At 36.8% G+C, this 19,373-nt stretch overlaps 1 protein-coding gene across 1 annotated transcript in view; it reads right to left on the reverse strand.

Annotated features, from left to right (window-relative positions):
• The window catches only part of DDX10 (DEAD-box helicase 10), a 153,382-nt gene that overhangs the window by 110,139 nt on the left and 23,870 nt on the right, over positions 1-19,373 (reverse strand). Inside the window, exons 10-12 of the mRNA XM_041487417.1 lie at positions 16,988-17,089; positions 10,198-10,285; positions 4,615-4,703 (exon numbers count right to left, since the gene is read on the reverse strand). Coding sequence (XP_041343351.1) covers positions 4,615-4,703; positions 10,198-10,285; positions 16,988-17,089 — 279 coding nt within the window. The remainder of the gene's footprint in view (positions 1-4,614; positions 4,704-10,197; positions 10,286-16,987; positions 17,090-19,373) is intronic.

The following is a 19,373-nucleotide window of genomic DNA, read 5'->3' on the forward strand; positions in this document are numbered from 1 at the left end:
AGATTACTTTTACTGTAAAACAAGTTCAGACAAAGACTTAAAATAGGTTGGAAAAGGTTAAATACTCCCAGAAGCTATTTCAAGAGAATAAAAATGTATTACTTGCCTAGCAATATATGCTACATCCACATTTAACATTTAAAATATTATCAGCAGAGAGGATGAGCAACCATTTGAAAACAGAGAAATCCCATCAACTGACAAGACACAAATCTGAACTCACAGGCTTTCCAGATGGTCTGATTAGTAGCCAAAACAAACAGAGAAATTGTGTTTGCTGTGCTATTTACTTTACCAGTGCCCTGGGTTGACTATATGATGCTTTTATCCCCAATCATCCATTCTCTTTATGCTGGATAACAAGTTTTGCACCTTTAAGACTTGCTCCAGATGAGTGAAGGGGAGAGGGAAGAAGCGCGCAGTTTGTTTTCAGACACTGCACTCACTCCTCCACATTCCCCCTCCTGGACTGTGCTGTCTGAGGATGGACAGACAGCAGGATAGAGCTCTCCTTTGTTTTAGTTAGTTTTAGCTAGATGAGGCAAAGAAGTTCCCTGGACTATGGGGTTTTTTTCCCTTTTCTTGGACCTGTTCAAGCCTGCTCTGGACTGAACACCCAGAGGAGCACCGGCAGCTCCACCTGTGGCTGGGCCTGGGCCGCAGCATTTCCAGCCCGGAGGGACTGATCAGAGACTGAGTGAGCCGAGCTGCAGCCTGGGGAGGGGACTGTTCTGAGCTTGTCATCTCTTTTGGAGCAGCAAGAGGTTTTATTGTTTAATATTGTTTAGGTTTTATTGTTTTATAAACAGTTTTTTCCACTTTTCTCCAAGGAGTTATTTTTCCCAAACGGTCGGGGGAGGGGCCAGTTGAATCTGCTTTTCTAGAGAAGCCCCTTTGGGGGCTCTCTTCCAAATTTGCCCTGAACCAGGACAAATACACCAGCCAGCTTTACTCCTCTCCATTAAGAAGTTTAAATGCCTGGCACTCTATTAATAATAAGGAGGGCCAAGCTATTCAAGATTTAATGGATCAGGACCTAATAGAAGGAGAACAAAGAGGATGTCATGGTTGCAATCTAATCATTCAAAAGACCAAGATGTAGTCTTCCTTACAAAAGGAAAAGGAACCTCCACATTGCAGTTCCAAACCCTGGTGGTGCTCCTTGGTACCTGAGCCACCCTGACATCTGCTCAGAGGGCAACACAGCAGAGCACAAGCAACAGGTTTTCTAGAGTGCATTAAAAACCCTTTCTCCAAGTTAGCTGGCTTAGCCACTTCTGACAGGCACTCTACTGGAACTGCTACTCATGCATATGCAAGTACATTCACTTCCAAGGTGAGTGAAGGTCAATAGCCAGCTTGGCTGCAGAATGAGCAAAGATAGCTCCAGATCCTAGAAGAAATGAGGATGATGACTAAGAGGATAATGACCCTGGACTTTGAGAGAGGAGACTGCAGCTTCTTTGAAACCTGTAGGCAAAAGTTTACAGAAGTAGTTACAGAAGCTCAGGAAGGGACAGCTGGATCTCAGGTGTCTGAGGGGGAGCTCAATGAGGAACACTCAAACTCTGCAAATGACTGGAGGGAATGCTGGGGTCTGTATGAGCAATAGCACACAAGGCTGACATTAACCAGGTAACAGCATGAGAAATAGTAAGTCTGCTTACAGGTGCATGAAGACTGGAAACAACAGGGGAAAAGTAATTAGGAGTTATCTTTTTAGTTAGGAGATTAGCATGTAGAAAAGTAAGTATAAGGACAGCCAGAAGGAAGGCCAAGAAACAACAAGACATGCAAAGACTGCAATGGGCACTGCCTGAGGACAAGACAGACAGCCCTGAGCAAAATAAAACCTTCTGCCCTGACCATGACCAGTAGGGGTCATGCCAGGGGTGGTGATGAGAGTGCAGTGGATGCTTTCCCTGGTTAGTGAAAGGACAGACAGATGTGGACAGATGCATCATGTATTCTGCTATCACCCATTTCAGTCCTGACAGCACCTGCAGCTACCTACTGCTTTTCAATACTGATCTGAAAGCAATACTTGCAGAACTATCTGGATACTAAGGAGTGTGTATCTGACATTTTCCCAATAATTTGGCTTCAGCTTGTTTTATTTATTCTCTATGTACCAATACAGGGAGAAACAGGAATATAAGCTGCATTTCTCCTGAAAGACATGACGACAGTCACAAAGGAAATTACCTTCCCTGGCAGCCCCTTAGAACTGTGACTAACCTGTCCATCCAGCACACTCACCTGTTAAGATCTGCCCCTGGAGAACAGTGTATAGATATATGTATGTGTTAGCATCTAGCAACATAAAGTGCCTGAGAAAGAAAATATTTCAAAACACTGCCTCCTCTCCAGGAGACCAGACTACATAATTATTCCTTTTCACCCTGTTGCTTGTTTACATTTTCTTACGCTTTCAAAGCTGTCCTTTGCAATCAAAAGACAGATTTCTCTTTTTAATGCAAGCGTTGAGCTTCTCCTTCATCAGAATTAAAGGCTGCCTATGTTAACACAAGGCCTACACAAGTCTTCCTCCAGCAAATTATTCTTGATAGCAATTTATAATGAGAGAATACTGGAGAGAATAGTAAAGAACCATAGCTTAAAGGTGATCAATTGCTAGAATATATGTGTGTGTGTGTGTGTGTACGCATACATTTTTTATATATTTGTTTTATATATCTTATATATATATATATATATATGATCTTATATAACATATAAAAATGAAAAATACTTGCTTTTCTGCAGACTCAATCAACAGAGCTTAAGAGAATCTCAGTGCACAGACATGCAAAGCAGGAGAGCAACAGGGATTGTGGGCAACAGCCTGCAATGCAAACCTGACAGGGGCATTAAGCAGCCTATTTGCTCTGCAGGATTTTTAGTGGAGCAACATCTATCAAGCTAGCAGTAAATCTCCATGGAAAGGCTGAAGTACTTTACAGAAAATGCACATAAAAGGTAAAGGGAAGAAAGGATTCTCATTTCAGGTTTTGCCGTAAGTTTGCATGCAGAATGGAAACCAAGGTCGATTCTGGATGCGAAATTCAAACATACCAGACTTTGAGGGACTTTCATATAAATGAAGATGACTGATCCATGTATCAGTGGCTGTGCACTGAACTGCAGGGTGTATTTTAGTTAGACTAGCAGTCTGGAGAGTGGGGAAGAAGAGTTCCAACAAACTAGAACAGAATCTCCAAATTATCTCCCAGATTTATTATCTTCTGACTTTTTGATTATACTGCCACATATTTCCCAGCCTTGACTAAACCTCTCCTACTCTCTCCAAACAACTGACTGGTTTCCTGCATTTTATTACAGGAATGACATTAGTAGCTTTCCAAAGCTGAGACTCAGAATTATTTTCAGGAAGGTCCAAATCCAGGCACACAGACCTGAGAAGAATAGAACTGTAGACTACTCTGTCTACAGATACTAGAGGGCACACACCATGCTGAAATCCAGAAAGAGGCACTGGGATTATGAAAATTCAGCATTACCACCATCTGCTAGTCTGTTTCTAACACTGGCTGAATCTGTGTGGTTATCCCTTTAGCCCTAATTTTCTGCCACTATTCCTTACATTCATAGCACAGGAAGACCTACAACAGATTTTAAAGATTCTGAGAAACCACACAAGAGGTATTGCATGTAGCAAAAATTTTTGAGCTTATGCTAGTTCTCCTTTTTCAAAATGTCTCAGTCCATGAAGTTAAAAAGCATCTTTTATAATAGGCTTATGTATCTTAAAAAGCATAATCACATTAAAGGCAGCACAGCACAGGAAGACCAGGTGTTCCAGAGTCTAGTAATTTGTCACACTTTAGTTCATTATACCACGTGCTAGCAAATTAGCCTTCTCTGTATGAAATTCCACACATATCAAATTAATTTACTGTGAACCTTTGAAGACCTTGCTACTCCCTTACGACTACCCTGTTGCACCCATGAGATTTCAAAAACTTCACATCTTAAAACAATTTCAAGGGGCTGTCATCTGTACAGTCAACCTGTCAAAATTAATTTCCCTCCCATACAAAATATGGAATGATTCACATACATGTATAAAAATAGACATAGCAAAATAGATGCTATTCAGTCTAGTGCAGATGCTTCATCTTTACCAAATGCACTGAATCTTATGAAAAGTAATTGATGGCCAACAAGAAATGTCCAAATCATACTCAAAATGAGACTGCAATATGTAGTCTTTAGATACCTCCAATTTCTTTTTAAATAATACACTTTACAGACTGGTATTTAGCTATGAGGCTGAAGGGCAAATCTGGGGAGGGAAAAAACGCCAAAACATTATTCTCCATCCTTTTACTTCAGAAGTTATGTCTTCTAGTGTATATAGCAAATGTACCTTCTGCCCTAAGTTATTTCTCTGTACAGCATATATTGCTTTTACACATAATTTCCATTTAGAATGTTCTTGAAAATATGCAAAATCTCAGCATGAATATGAAACAAAATACACTAGAAGACTAGAAGTCAAATTCTGTGTGTTAACACAATCAAAAACAGCTATTTAAAAACTGCAAAACGTCTCACTATACAGCTTTCATATTTTAAGTTGACCATACTTACAGAGCATATTCTGCTAGAGGCAATTTGAAAACATCAAATACTTCCTTGTTCTTCATTAAGTAAACTGAACGCAAGTAGGATACAAAACACTGAAAGAAAAATGGAAGTATTCAACAAAAAAAAGACACCATTCAATTACCAACACAAGAAACAAACATCGTATTGTTGCTCTAAACACAAAATAGAATTTCACTATTAGGTAGTCTAACATCGATTTCAGACTGATATTTTAAAGTACTCATCAGACAAAATTTATCACGACTACAGAACTGAAGCAACTTCAAGTACTCAAATATTTCATTACATTCACATTGATTGAATTGACTGAATTTCCCAACAGTACATCATGTTATATTTTCCTAGAAAGAAAATATGACAGATTAGTCAGAAGGAAACATCACTGATTCAATTTAATTTTTTTTCTCCTAACTTTTCTGAATGTTGTTATGCTATTCTGACATCTAAATTATGCAGAACTTCAAACAGACTTTGTTGCTATCAATCGGAGCTGTCCTGACTTAATCTTAGCCATGAGCAGGAAGTTATTTAACTCAATATAGCTGCACTTCACAGTGGTCTAAGATGATTCATATTACCTTACATTTACCATCAGCTCATCACATGCACACAGTCAATGAATGCAACTCAGCTGCCCAAGACAAATTCACTATACAACACCTACTAAGAGCAGTCCAAGGCTGAAGTATCAATTAATCACAGACTTTCTCCAAAAAAACCCGACGCACTGCATAAGAGAATAACTTAATCTTGTACTGCATTTGCCTGTCGTCCCTCCCAAAAGGAAGCATTCTTCTCATGCTTCTTTTACGTAGTCTAGTTCCACCTAGCAGTGGCAGCAAAATACTGAAATATTTCAAGTATCAAAAAAGATCCTTGGATTTCTGTTGTTCATAACCTTATTTTTAACACATGCCAGAACTCCCACCATGAGGCTTAAACCATCAAACACTAATAACAACAGCAAGTTAAGCTCACAGAGTTACATTCAAGCATCCTATAATCACACTCTTGTTCTGTTATGTACAGGCACCTACTGGAGAAAACTACTGTATTAATAATTCATGTGGAATTTAAAAAAATCTGTTTCTTGTTAAGCTCAGATAGTGGAGCAAACACCAAACAGTCAGGAGCATTGATGTCTTATGGGGATTCTTTAAATACTTGTAAGAGAAAAAACACTTCAAAAAGTAAAATGAAAGATAAGGTGGTAAGCTAAGCAATGTCAAACTCATTCTTTTCTCCTGAGTAAGCAGAAATAAAAACTATTGATTGTAAGGTATGTAGAGCTTAGAAATATATTTTGCAAGCTGCCCATTAATTCACTATAAAACTAAATTTTCATTTGCTTGTTTTTCCTGATGCTGAGGATTTTTTGGGTAAAGTTTCCTTCCTGATTATGCCTTTCAATTAATTTCAGCTGTGGAAAGTGTGAGCTCAATTCAGCTGCTACCAAGATTGAGATGTGGAATACTTACATCAAACACTTCTTCACTCACATTGAATTATTAATCATTTTACAAAGGTAATTAGAATGTTTAGGAAAAGGCTTCAAATTTGACAGATCTCATTAATCTACTGTTGTCTAGCAAGTGACAAAAATCAGTGAAGGCCTCTTTTTTCTCTGCAGTGACAGATGAAAAAAAAAGTAGATTAAAAAAGAAGTATCCTTCCTGTGAATCCTGAAAAGATTTGCAGATCTGAATATTTACATGAGTCACTCCTTGAAAATTGAAATCTCATTATGTCTGTTGGATAACTGATAAAGTCATCCACTTACCTTACTAGCATAGATTTGGTACACATGGTCTAGAAATTAACAAACTCTACAGGGCAGAAAGAACACATTTTTTGCATGCTTTTCAAGCCCTACAGTAACTAAGAATGAAAGACCAAATAAATGCATAGAAGAGTTGTTCTACTTTACAAGAAGAGAAACCAAGCTATTTACTCTGATTTTTTTAATTTATTTCAGTGTGTTGACTTCAACCTCTGTATAAAACTCTGTCATCTCAGTTGGATCTTATGCGGTTATCCTGAGACTTCCTCAGCCTGCACACACACACACTGGAACTGACTAAACACAAGTTTAGTCAGTCTGAATTTTTTCCCTGCTATTTTACAATTGCTGTTGTCCCCTGTCATATCTGCTGTTTGATATGACTTTCAAGGCTTTTTTTAAATAACCGAAAACTGCAAAAATATTATATGTAGTAATTTCTATGAAGATGTTATGGTTGGGCATCACTAACATTTACAGTTCTATTGCAATAGTAGCTACAGGTCTCCAAAAGCAGCAGAGATTATTGTACAAGTACTGGAAATACATAAGGGAAAAGTACCATGTTCTAGGAATTTACTACCTCTAAATTTTGATTTACTGATCTATTTCCTGGATAACTGCTGTAAGTATTAAAATGCACACAATTCAACTGATGTGCTGTTTTGACAGTAACTCAAAAGTAATAGGGTGTGGCTGGAATTACAGGCTGTAACACCCTGCACATCTCTCTGGGTGTGATGAAGAATTTAATGGACAGACATCGCTTCGGTGCCACAGTAACATTCAAACTAGCAAGAAAAAAAAGATTATTTTTTTAAACCATTTTCCAGAAGTGGCTGAACTGACATATTGAATATTAAAATTACAAAAAATGCCAAAAGGCAGCATCAGTCCATGAGAAGAACTGCAAAGGTTTCAAAGGAGCCCCGATCTGATTCAAACTGTCTTTCCAAGCAATAGCAGGGGAGCTGTGTCCTACTAAATGAACCGTGAAGTTTGTTGAAGCAATTAGTAATCAAGAACTTTCTATTTTGAAAAAAAAGTAAAGGCACCTTGAAGTAAATCAACAAGCTTAGAGGATACAACTTCAGCCTCATACCCTCAACACATGATGGTAGACTACCAACCTATCCAAACTTCTGTGCACAGCTGTACTGTTTCCCTGCTATCTCATCCATTCAGGTTGGGAATTTATTTCTTACACTACAAATGTCAAGAATTTGGCAGCTTGCAACAGACAGGCTAGACATCATTGCATCCATTTTATTGTTTTATTCACATTGACATCTAAGACTACTTGGGCACATCTGCATAGTATGTCTGAACATAGTTAAACCTTATTAAGGAGGGACACTTCTGTGATAAATTATTTGTTCATACTTCAAGTTTTTCAAAAATGGAATGTATTTACAGCTTGCCTGCAAGAATGACACTTCTCTGCTATCCATAAATTAAAAGCTGCAACAAAAATGGCCTCAAAGGGTAATTATATGGCAATTAAAATTTGTCAAAACTAATTTAAGTTTGTATCTGCAATACTGACAGACAGTCCATGTTTGATTTTATTCTTGGGCTATTTTGAAATTTTATCATTCCTCTGCTCATTTCAGAATGATCCTTCTCTGCCTTTTAAGAGATATTAAAAAGCCAAAGGCAGAAACAGAGGTTTGTTGGTGTTTTCATTCCAAGTAAGATGATGCTGGATTACTCCTACTCTCATCCTCCGCCAGCCAGCTGCTCTGTCACTTCTGACATAAATTGGTGTAACTGCAACTTCCCGTGGCAGCTGGAGGTGAACGTGACACCAGTGCCTCTGGTTTGTGCAGCGCCAGGATGAAGCTTACACTGACGTTCCACACTGCTTCAAGTAATGCTTTATGCACTACAAAAACCTGGAATACCTAAAGACAAAAATAGTTTTTAAAAGCATTCCCTTGGAACATTGCCTTAGACATTTTACTCACAAAGCTCCCACTGAGCTCCTCAGGCACTTTGATTTAAATCTCCTTGTTTAGGAAAGTAAGAATGGCATTCCTTTGACTCACTAAGTGTCCCTGCTGCAGGCCTCCAAGATAGGTCACATCACATAGCTTACCTCTGCAGCACAAAGAAACCACCATTCATCCATCCATCCCAAAGGGATTTTAAGGTATCTGTGCCAAGAGGCATTGTAGAAGTGCTCATTCCACCCTATCAGCTATAAAATAAAGTTCAGGCAGAGTAACTCGCAGAGGACACCTATAGCTAGGTGAGATGAATCTCAAGAGTTTTAAATATTTCAACTTGATTCATTTTACATCCCAGTTCAACAGAAAGCTTAAAGCTCTTGGTTTTTCTACGTTTTCACAATCCTCTTCACATTTTACCCTACCACTCAGGTGTAGCAGTATACCTTCAAGTGTCATTAATGCCCACACTAGCTCATACAAATAAAAAGTTATAAACACTAATCCAGAATCTCTGCAATCATGTATTTCTCAGGCTTTGGCATTTTGGGATTTCTCACCATGTGGCCTTTGGTGGTATCTTTTAATTTGACCTATATATCTAAGAAAAAGTGACATGAAAGATTTGCCTATTATTCTTCCAACTGTGTTTTCCTACATCTCAACTTCAGCTTTTGATTTAGTATAGTTTTGAAGAGACTTGATCCGACTACGGAATTCACAGGCTACTGATACATACAGTTCAAAAACAAAAACAAAACTAAACCCCAACAAACCAACCAGCCTCAGAAAACCAACACTGTGCGATGCTTCAATAAAAAAAGTAGCAAGCTCCATTCCAAAGAGTTCATGGCCTAAAAATATTATAAAACCAGGGAAAAGTCAGCAAACATGTTCAGTGATAGCAAGAGGCAGTGCAATTTCCAGAAATGTTTCACAGGCTACCTTTCATGGAAAGTATCTTTTACAACCAAGCTCATTCTCATCCAGGAACCTACTTAGTTGTTTGAAGGGTCCCTACCTTCCCCAAACATGATAAACACATGGTGAAATGCACATATTCTCTGTCCGTGAAGTCTCCCAGCGTTAACAAGCACAGCAAAGAAATCCCATTCATAAACCCATTCACATAATTCTCCATCTCACCCAGAAGAGCTATTCTAAGCTCTTTTGCTGATCATTCAAATTCAAACAAAAGCTAAAATGCTTTATTCAATGCATTGGATTTTACCCTGAGAAAGGACAAATTGTCACAGACATTCAGGATATATGACAATAAAAATTGATCAAGGGGGGGCATGTTGAGGCCTACATGGTTTCATATTTTTAACTTTTCAAGTCAAGTAATGTGATCTGCTATTTTTAAGTCACCTTTTTATTATTAGCATTATTTTGACTTTTTTTGTACCAGCTTTCCAAGAAACTCAAAGTAGCTGAAGTCAAGAAGAAACTTCAGAGACCATCTAGTGCAAGCACTGCTCAAATCAAGGTCAGCTAGGGCAGGCTGCTGAGGAAGAAACCCAGTTTTTAATACCAGCATTTGGAGACTGCACAGCCTTGCTGTTCCAGAGTTCAACCACTCTCACAAGAAAGGCTTCTTCTGGGTTTAAATGGAGCTTTTTGCACAGATATTTGTGCCTGTTGCCTCCTCTTCTGTCACTGGACATCACTCAGAAGACTCTGGTTCTCTCTAATTTATGCTTCTCTCCTAATACAAGTGCTCAGTTATCTCTGGTGGTTCTTCAGTGCCAAACACTGCTTCTAGGGCATGTCTGAGCAGGTCAGTTATTCAAACTGCCGTTCTATTCAACCAACACATTGTAGCAGATGACTTACCCTCTGAGCTTTCTCTTTTAACTCCTGATCTTGAGCTAAGAATGCTTGCAGCCTCTTCTGAATGTCTGTAAGTTTTTCAGGATTAATTCTAATAAAATTAAAAAAATAAAAAAAACCAAGCTTTAATTATTAGAACATTCCAAAATAAGCACCCATTAGGATCTCAGGAGCATCTTCACATCTTTTGCATTGTTTTAACATGCACAGAGCTATTACTATTGAAATAGCACAGAATGGAACCATATTAAGGATGAAGATTACACTCCTCAAACAAATAATGCAGAAAAGACAAATGGCAACTGTTTTAGACACTTTTCAAGGAAGGTGGTGAAACTTATTCCAAAGCAAAGCAGAAATCAGCAGAAAAGAACTTCTTGATTTTATAAAAATACTGCAAAAATACAGTAACAGCATAATCAATTATAGTACTATTTTATACTGAAATAAAAGTCTTCATAAGGAAATTGTCAGCATTTTTAAAAGCTTAAATAAGATTAATTGTGCCAGGAATACTGAAATTGAAGTACTTCATAGAAAAAATAGCCAGGTGAGCAATAATAAAGGACAGTGAGATTAAACAGATTTAAGAGCTTCTCAAGTAAATAAAGAATATTGACTGCACTGTAGAAATTGCCATTAAACCTACTAAAATATTATCTGGTCCTCTCCCAGATTCTGAATTTTTAAACTTATTCCAGTGATACCTACATTACTGCAGATTTATTTGCCCAAATCTCATCTACTTTTGAGCTGCTACTGCCACCCCAGTGTACCATAAAACCCAGCAAACATGGTGGGAGGCTATTCTTACTAAATATGAAAACAGATATCAAGCTTCATTCCCTTCCAATTTCAATTTCTTCACTGTATTCAGATACAGCCAGGGGAAAACTACAGTATACACAAGTACTATTAGCTACAGTTTTAGTGAAAGGCCAAAAAACATGAGTTTCAGTTTCCAGACAACACATAACTGGCTGTAAAAATTTAAAAACATAAGACAGAAAAAAAATAAGCATAAAAAATTGAGTGGGGGAAAAACTGATCAACAAATCTCTGAAATACGTTACAAAAAGTAAAGAAGGGATAGCATGAGTTATAAAACAATTAATATGAACACCAGTAGTAAGACAGTCCAGAAAAGCGTTGGATTGCTGCTAAGTTATGGGAAAGCTATTAAGAGATGACCTCAAAGCCCTAAAACTAGCCAGTGCCTTTTTTCCTTGTCTTCACTCCAAGTGGCAGCTTTAATCAGTCAGATAACAGCTACAGCGAAGTGCAAGCTCACACCAGAATCACAAATCATGGGAGACCAAGTGCTCCAATAAATCAGATGGGTCAAAAGAAATTTGCTCCATAGCAACTAGAGAAAGTGAAAGCACTTGGAGTCACAGTTGTATCTAATCTTAACGACACATCGAGATGAAGGAAAAAAAATCCTATCAAAAAAGGCCGTGTAAATACAGTGCTCATATTCAAAGGGGGCAAAAAGGAAGTTAAACAATTAACTTTTTCTTGATACCAAAAAAACCCTAATCTGTAAGGACCTAAAGAAAATAAGCAAAATCACAACAGCTAACACAGCTTAGTCAGAAGGAAAATATGATTAATCAGTTTGATTATCCTCCATAGCAGCATTAGCAGGTTTTAAGAATGGGAAAGAAACAGTAGATGCCTTATTTGGTATCAGGAAAGCATCTGACAGTTGTACATTCTCATAAAATAAGGAAACATGGTCTATGTGAAATCTTTAAGTAATGAAAAAATGGCCTTGGAGCACTTCTCAAAGAGTAGCTGCGACTGCCAACTATTCCCTGCTGCCACTGTCAAACTCAAAATGCTTATGAAGTTCCGATTTTCACCTGGACATCCTATTACTCATTATTTTCTATGACTTGATTATTGTAGGAATATGATTCACTATTCATAAGAGACTATGTGTCATTGAGGCTCCAAGCATAACAGACAACAATTCGAGACAAAATACAGCCACATTTTGTAGACTGCATCTAAATTTTGAGTGATTTGATTGAAATTTGCAAGAAAAGTGTTCGAAAAAGACAAAACCCCAAAAAACAACAAGACACTTCACATTTAAAAGAATGGCTAGATAATGTAGTATAAATCTAAGCAATGTCAACTAAGAACATGGTACCCCAGACACATTTTGAGTTTATGTGTTTGTTAATGAATGAGCAAATTTGCAGCACAGACTACCATAAAAAGAGAAGCAGTACTGAATTCTCTCTTCTCCAACACTGTATCATATCACAGTCATCCACTATCATCTTCCTCTCATGCTGAGATTCAAAAAATGTGAAAGCTGGCCACTGTTAAATTGGATTTTGGCTTTAATGAGTTTGTGTTATTTCTGTCTGAACAAATAAAACTCTTTAAAATAAATTGTATACATGTGACTTAGGAAAAGCAAACCTAAATGCTAAACACTGAAATTAGTTATAATTCATAAGCTTGCCTAAATGGCTAAGAACCAACGAGCTAAAACCAACTACGCAAAGGCTAGAAGGGGATTTTATAACATTGTCTGCCATTTTAAGTAGGCTGGTTTTTTCTTACTCTGTGATCACATCTCTTACCTTTAAGGAGCAGTACAACTTTCTGAAGCTACAGTTTCCCTACCAGTTGCATAAATGGCCATACTTTACTGTGCCATGATGTAAACATGAGCCCAGCTTGCCTGGCCTTATGTACTGATCAGACAGCAATCTCCAAATTTTCTGGTTGATACATATTTTGATTTCCTCTCATTTTCCCTGGTTTATATACCAGGATACAAGCACTGTTTTAACTAGGCATTGTCCTTTCCCCACTCTTCTCCAAAACAGATTTTAAGGAAAAAAGATCAGCAACCACCTAAAAGACCCTGCTGCACTGATGCAGCAAAACAGTTTCCAGATTTCCACGCAGCTTCCAAGCAGAAGCAGCAGGTTTTGCTCTGTGCTCTCAGTGTGGAATGTGGTTACACCAGACAACCTGAAGGCTGGAGGAAGGGGGAAGGACTGGCACCTAAGGAAGGCTCACCCAGCATATCACACAGAGGTGTAGAACCACACAGAATAGTGACACCAGGGCATATTGTCTTACAGTAACTATGGCAACTGGGAGGCAGTGAGTTTTAACAGATCCCCTATATTAATACTACCAACGTGTGGAATACACATCCAAATATTATCCACTGTGAGAAAGAAAACAGAAGGGAAAAAAGGTGTTTTGTTGTTGTTATTGCTGTTTTCCACAGAAAACGCCTTTTTTGCCATAAAATTAAAGAAAGCAATACTACATCATGGGTATCTATATACTTGCACATCCTTTGGTAAAATTTTCTAGACATAAAATCTGTTACGGTAACCCCTGAGGAAGCAGCTCTTATCTTTTCACCCAACAAAGTCGAAGGCAACAAAGAAACCTCAAAATACTATCAAAAATAATTTAAGTTTAGAGCTTGCATGGAAAACTTGGAGATTATAGACTCCTTTAAAAAATGTACAAACCATTTAATACTTTCTGAGTACCATTTTGCCATACTTAAATGCTCTAAGATATTGTATTTATTATTGCATATTTTGCACTTTCTCTTGCTCTTTTTGAACAATGAAGAAGTTATGTACTGTTAAAAGCACTACCTATAAATTGGCAGCTTGTGTTAATTACAAGGAACTAGTTTACTGAAAACCTCTCCTGGCAGCTTAGATCTAAAACTGAAAATTAAGGAAAGAGCCTAAACCCCAGTCCTTTGAACAGGTATCAAGGAAAGTTCTTCCTTTCTCTACTTTCAAATTATGGAACTGTTTTAAAAGGTCTGTCTATATTAAATAAAACAACATCAAAAATAGTATGCAAATCAAAAAATACAAAACAAGTAAAGTAACAGCATTCTTACAACCACTGTACCAGGCAATTGGTTAATAAGAACAGCCAAACAAACACCTGAATATACAACGTTTTAGAAACAGGCTTTAGAAAAAAAGCTTTCAGAATGAATTTCTGAAACTTGAACAGTTAAACTCTGTTGGCAGTGAGCAATGCTCATTATCTTCTAATTACCAAGTTAGAATTCTTAAGAATCTATAATTAGGTGAATAAGCACAAACAACAGGAGAAGACTTCACCACAAGATCTGGAACATGATCCACGGGTTCATGCAACTTCTTAACCAATTTATAAACTGAAAAAACACACTGGGGTTGTATTAATTGGGAAACTGGCTGGAAGTAAACAGCATGAGAAAATCTGTAGTTAAAAACTTTTGGAATTAAATTGGTTTGCAATCCACAAGTAATTACAAGAATAACTTTTTAAGGATTTCAGTTAGCCTTTTACAAGGACAATGCTACATCTTTTAAATCACAACACACTAGGCAGACAATTCTAAGGGAAAGTATTCCCCTTCATTATGATATTATAAATTCTATTAAAGTTTATTTTGCAGATTGAAAAACTGGATCTTGGGGCAGGCTGTTAAAATATGTTATCAATCAAAACCCTTGACTTTTCTAATAATGATTCCAATTACGAATATTTCTTAAATGTATTTATAATACGTATGTCCTAGTGGCTTGGTACAAGAATGAATTTCTGGAGTATTATTTAAAAAAAAAAAAAAAAGAAAAGAAAGAAGCAGAGTTTTCCATCTAAGTAACATCAGATTAAGAACAATATGTTAAGAGATGCAGCCATTAACATCTCTACAGAGACCCACCTAACTTGGATTATAAATATAATGTGCATTTATTGGGGGTGAAATATTTGCCCTATTAAAATTGTATTATTATCCCTGTACAAAAACAAGGATTTCTATTTACATGGACAAATGCAGCCTGAAGAGATTATTTGACCACTTCCTTTGATAAGCTGTTCAAAAAATTAACACTATTACTTACAAAGTTAAAAGCTTAGCTGACAAAGAAATGGGAAAGGGGAAATATTTATAATGTGCATGAGATCAGACATTTATTTACTGAATATAAAAGAAAGATAAATTACTTCAATAACTATCATTTTAAGAAGGAAAAAGTTGAAGTTGGGAAAGAGAGAATTTACTGCAGTGGTTATACAAGAGATCGTTTTAAAGCACTATGATGCTTAAGTGAAAAAAAGAAAGTCAGACTTCAGTTCCTTTACTGGTATTACCCACATTCAGTTGGTGAGGTTTTGTTTGGGTTGTCATTAAGTAGTTGTTGGACTTCATTCTAGTCCTTATTTCACTCTTTTAGCAAAAATTGTTTATGTTTGAAGTTCATTCACATCCTACATGATTTGACACATGTTTAACCAGAAAAGGTGGGTTTATTTCACCAGCTGCTGTATACTCAGTTTGTTACACAGAAATAGCAGTTACAAGTACAGTTCAGAAGAGCTTTTGAAATGGCATATCCTATACAACAAAAATATCTAAAAAATAAAACTAAACCATACATCCAGAAAGTGCTATATGCATTCTTTCTGTTCTCTGAAGAAATGTCAGCCTGTAAATTTTGAGCAAACCTGAAGCTTAAGCAGTGAGGTGTAAATAACCACCTAAGGTTTCATCCTAATTTGATTTCTTCTCAAAAACAATTGTTCTACACAGAAATTCGGTATAGTTAATTCCCTTCTTTGCTTAGATATCTGTATCTTCACATGCAATCCATAGCTTTTCAAAGTAAAACAGGCCTAGCTTTGCTCATATCCACTCATACAGAAACTTGTATTTTCTACCTTGTCATCCTTCTCTGATTTCTTTTCTCTCTGCTGTACAATTTTTAGCATGGTGTGACCTGAACTTAAGTGTTAAAAATGGAGTCAGGCTGATATCACATTTTCTGGCTTCTTTTCAATTCTTCCATATTTCCTTCACATTCCCTTTTCTCTCTTAATTCAACATCAGACTGACAGGCTCAGAAAATAATAAAATCCTTCCTACCTATAGCTGCTAAATAAGAAACTAACATCATTTTTTTTGTGGTCGTCTTTTCTTCTAATATTTTTACAGTTAGGGTTTTTATGTTTTCTACATATCCATTACTCTGCATTTAACTGAAAATGGAAATGTGTTTGTTTTTTTTTTTTATTTTTACCTGGTATTGTTATATGCAACTTCTTCAAAGTCAGTTCTATTTGTACAGACAGCATAGCTCCTTACAGCTTTCCCTTGAAACCCTCTTTTTAGTATGTAAAATGACCATCTTTTACTTCCTGTCCTTCAACTAACTGATTCAGAAAGGTCATGACAAGTTGGAGAAATAGTCCAGAACTAAAGAAAAAACAGATAAGAGAAACAAAAATGATAACAGCAATAAAAACATACAGGGACAGATTAAAGAAATTGTAATTGTTTAATCTGCAAAAGAGAAAGAGAGCATTATCATGTTCAATTACATAAAAAGAAGCTGCAGAGAGTAAGAGAATACATCACTTTCCATATATTCTTGGCACAAGACAAAAGAAATATTTCATTTAAATTACTTACAAGTCTTATCAGAAACTTGAAGAAAAAAATGTTAATGGTAGTAACTGTCGAGTACGGATGAGGTCTCTTTGGGAAGCTGTGAATATATTAATTGGCATCTGATAAGAATGATTTGTGCAGCTCATCCTGCCTTTGGGTACAGCAATAAAATAGGTAACCTCTCAAGGTCTTTTCCTTCTACAACACTATCAAAACTAACTCATTTCCCTGATTTGTCCAGCTTCAGGCAATTAAAGCACTTTATCAAGATTGTCATAGACTCATCACACGTTACTCTTGCAGAAAGAAGGTTTAGTAACAGGCAGGCCGTTAGCCACTTACTTGATTTCACTGATAGGTACTTTCCTCTGTGCCAGCTGTTCCACCATCCCTTTTTCTTCTGAAGGAAGCAATACCAACAAAGCTTCACCACCTTCTTTGTACCTGATCAAAAGGGGAAAAAAAAGAAACAAGCAAACATAAAATTTGTTTTTGCTGATGTTTTCAACAGCCAGTGAGAATTTACATTTGATTCCTTATAAGCAGTCCAAAAAACAATCAAAACCTCTCACTTAACAAAGGAAAAAGAAGAGGCAAACCAGTTAAGTGACTTGCCAATATCCCTACTTGAGCTGATTTTAAAACACACCTGGAGTTCTAAACATCTGGGGTTAAAACATGGATTCAGACCTGCCTATCTTTTCCTCCCTCGGTTTGAAGTATTAGTGGCAAACAAACAGCACTTGATCAAAGTGTACTTTGACTATAGGACTAGAAAAATCCAGCTACTTGCATTCAGCATTTTGCAATAGGTAGGTTGCATACTCTGCAAGCCAAAGACAGGGAAAGGTTATAAAAGGGTAAATGCCTTCGTCTCAAATAACAACCCCTTCTTACAGGTTCAGTAAAAGCTAACAGGTCACAGTGACATCACAGAAAGAAAAGCATAAAAATAGGAGCTCTTTCATTTATAGAAGCAGTTTCCAGATGCAAAAGAAAAGACACAATCAGACTGATCCCATAAGAACGTATCTAGCACTCGCTCTTCAGTGCACTTAACAGCTGTATCAAATGTAGAAGAGCTGGTAATTACTCAAGATACATGGTTAGCAAAGACATTAAAAAATCAGCTCATTTATGCTTAATGCATCTTCTTGAGCATTTTCTCTTTGTGCAAGAAAATATCAGTTCCTGCTTTTGGCACATTTACTGACTTCAGGACGTTCATGTAGAAAAAAGTACCCAACAGCGTTACTAAACAAACAACACAATGTGTTTAAGTTCTGATGAGCTTGCAGGCAACTAAGTCTGTATCTACTGTAGCATATACACTGTTTCCTTGTTTATGTTTACAAATACTTCCTAAGAGTACGGATTGATAAGAAAATACTGCACAGTCCTTCATAACAAAAAAAAAAAAAATCCATTCTGAATTCTGAATTTCAGAAATATGCCAGAATTGGACAGAATTCAACTCATAACCAACTGATGAGACCAATGTGTAGGACAAAGCAAAACAAGACTGGTAAGTTGCTCTGTAGAGCAGCTTTAAAATCCCTTCTTTAGGGAGGCCAGGGAGCACAGAAGGATGTTGTCAGGCACACCAAACATGAATCATACCATTATAACTGATAAAAATCATTTCTAGTGGAATACAGGGAGCACACATTTCTTCAAGGATAAACAGTTATCACTTGGCAAAAACAGTACTGCAGAATTGTTTGAAAACTATAAACACTATCTGTCACAGCACAGTAAGCAATGCAAGTAGAAACAAAATCTGCAGTTAAAACAGTCTGACAGCTTTTATTACAGCTTTCTGCTTTCATTTGATGAATTTGAAAAATCACAACAAAATGCTCTTGGATGCCTGGGATTTTTTTTTTTTTCTTCAATGCTATGTATGATGGGTTTGGATACCAACTTCTGAAGATCATCTATAAATGTCTAGTAAATGTTTACATCATGAAATTTTAAGCTTTACATTCTAGATTTTGAAATTTTACATGTAAATAAAAGTGATATAAGAGCAAACTTTTGGTTACATGCCAACATCATGTAAATTTACTGATTATACATGGATTGATAAAGAGTACTTTGGTACTGTACAAAAACTATAATGATTTAAATCCATTTCATTAGTAGACCTACAACGTTCTCAAAACAAAAAATATCAGCTTATACAATCTTTCAAAAAAAGAATTCTAAAGCAATACATATGTTTGTCTTAATTTGTTATCTTTGCCAAGCACGTTGTCCCAGCTGACTTAACATCCCATGCAATGTTTGCACTCTTTATACAATAACTAAGGTTGGGAAGAACTTGCTTACATGGACCAAGTGCACCTTTCACAAAAGTTCTATATACCTCAACCCCAACCAAGTTACAGATTATATACCTGCAAGGTGGGTACCTGTTGGATACTGCCACTACCTGAACAAGCAATGAAATCCTGGAAAGCCACTGAACCTTAGAGGACTTTGTATTTTACTGTAAAAACTGATGATCATACTATCAAGGCAGCCAATTACTCACCAAAAGAACCTGAGCTCTCAGAGCACTGTTGGAAAGAAGGACAAAAATATTCTCTTTTATCTCCCAGACAGGAAGACAGATAATATTGCTGCCAATACCAGTCTCACCAATTTAAGAGTACAGAATAAGGCAGTTCTGCTTTTCTTTCCAAAGCAGAGGATATGAAAGGATAGGACTCCAACAAGGGCCCCA

This window comes from Pyrgilauda ruficollis, unplaced genomic scaffold (genome assembly GCF_017590135.1).
Source record: "Pyrgilauda ruficollis isolate IOZ18807 unplaced genomic scaffold, ASM1759013v1 scaffold8, whole genome shotgun sequence".
Lineage (NCBI taxonomy): Eukaryota > Metazoa > Chordata > Aves > Passeriformes > Passeridae > Pyrgilauda > Pyrgilauda ruficollis.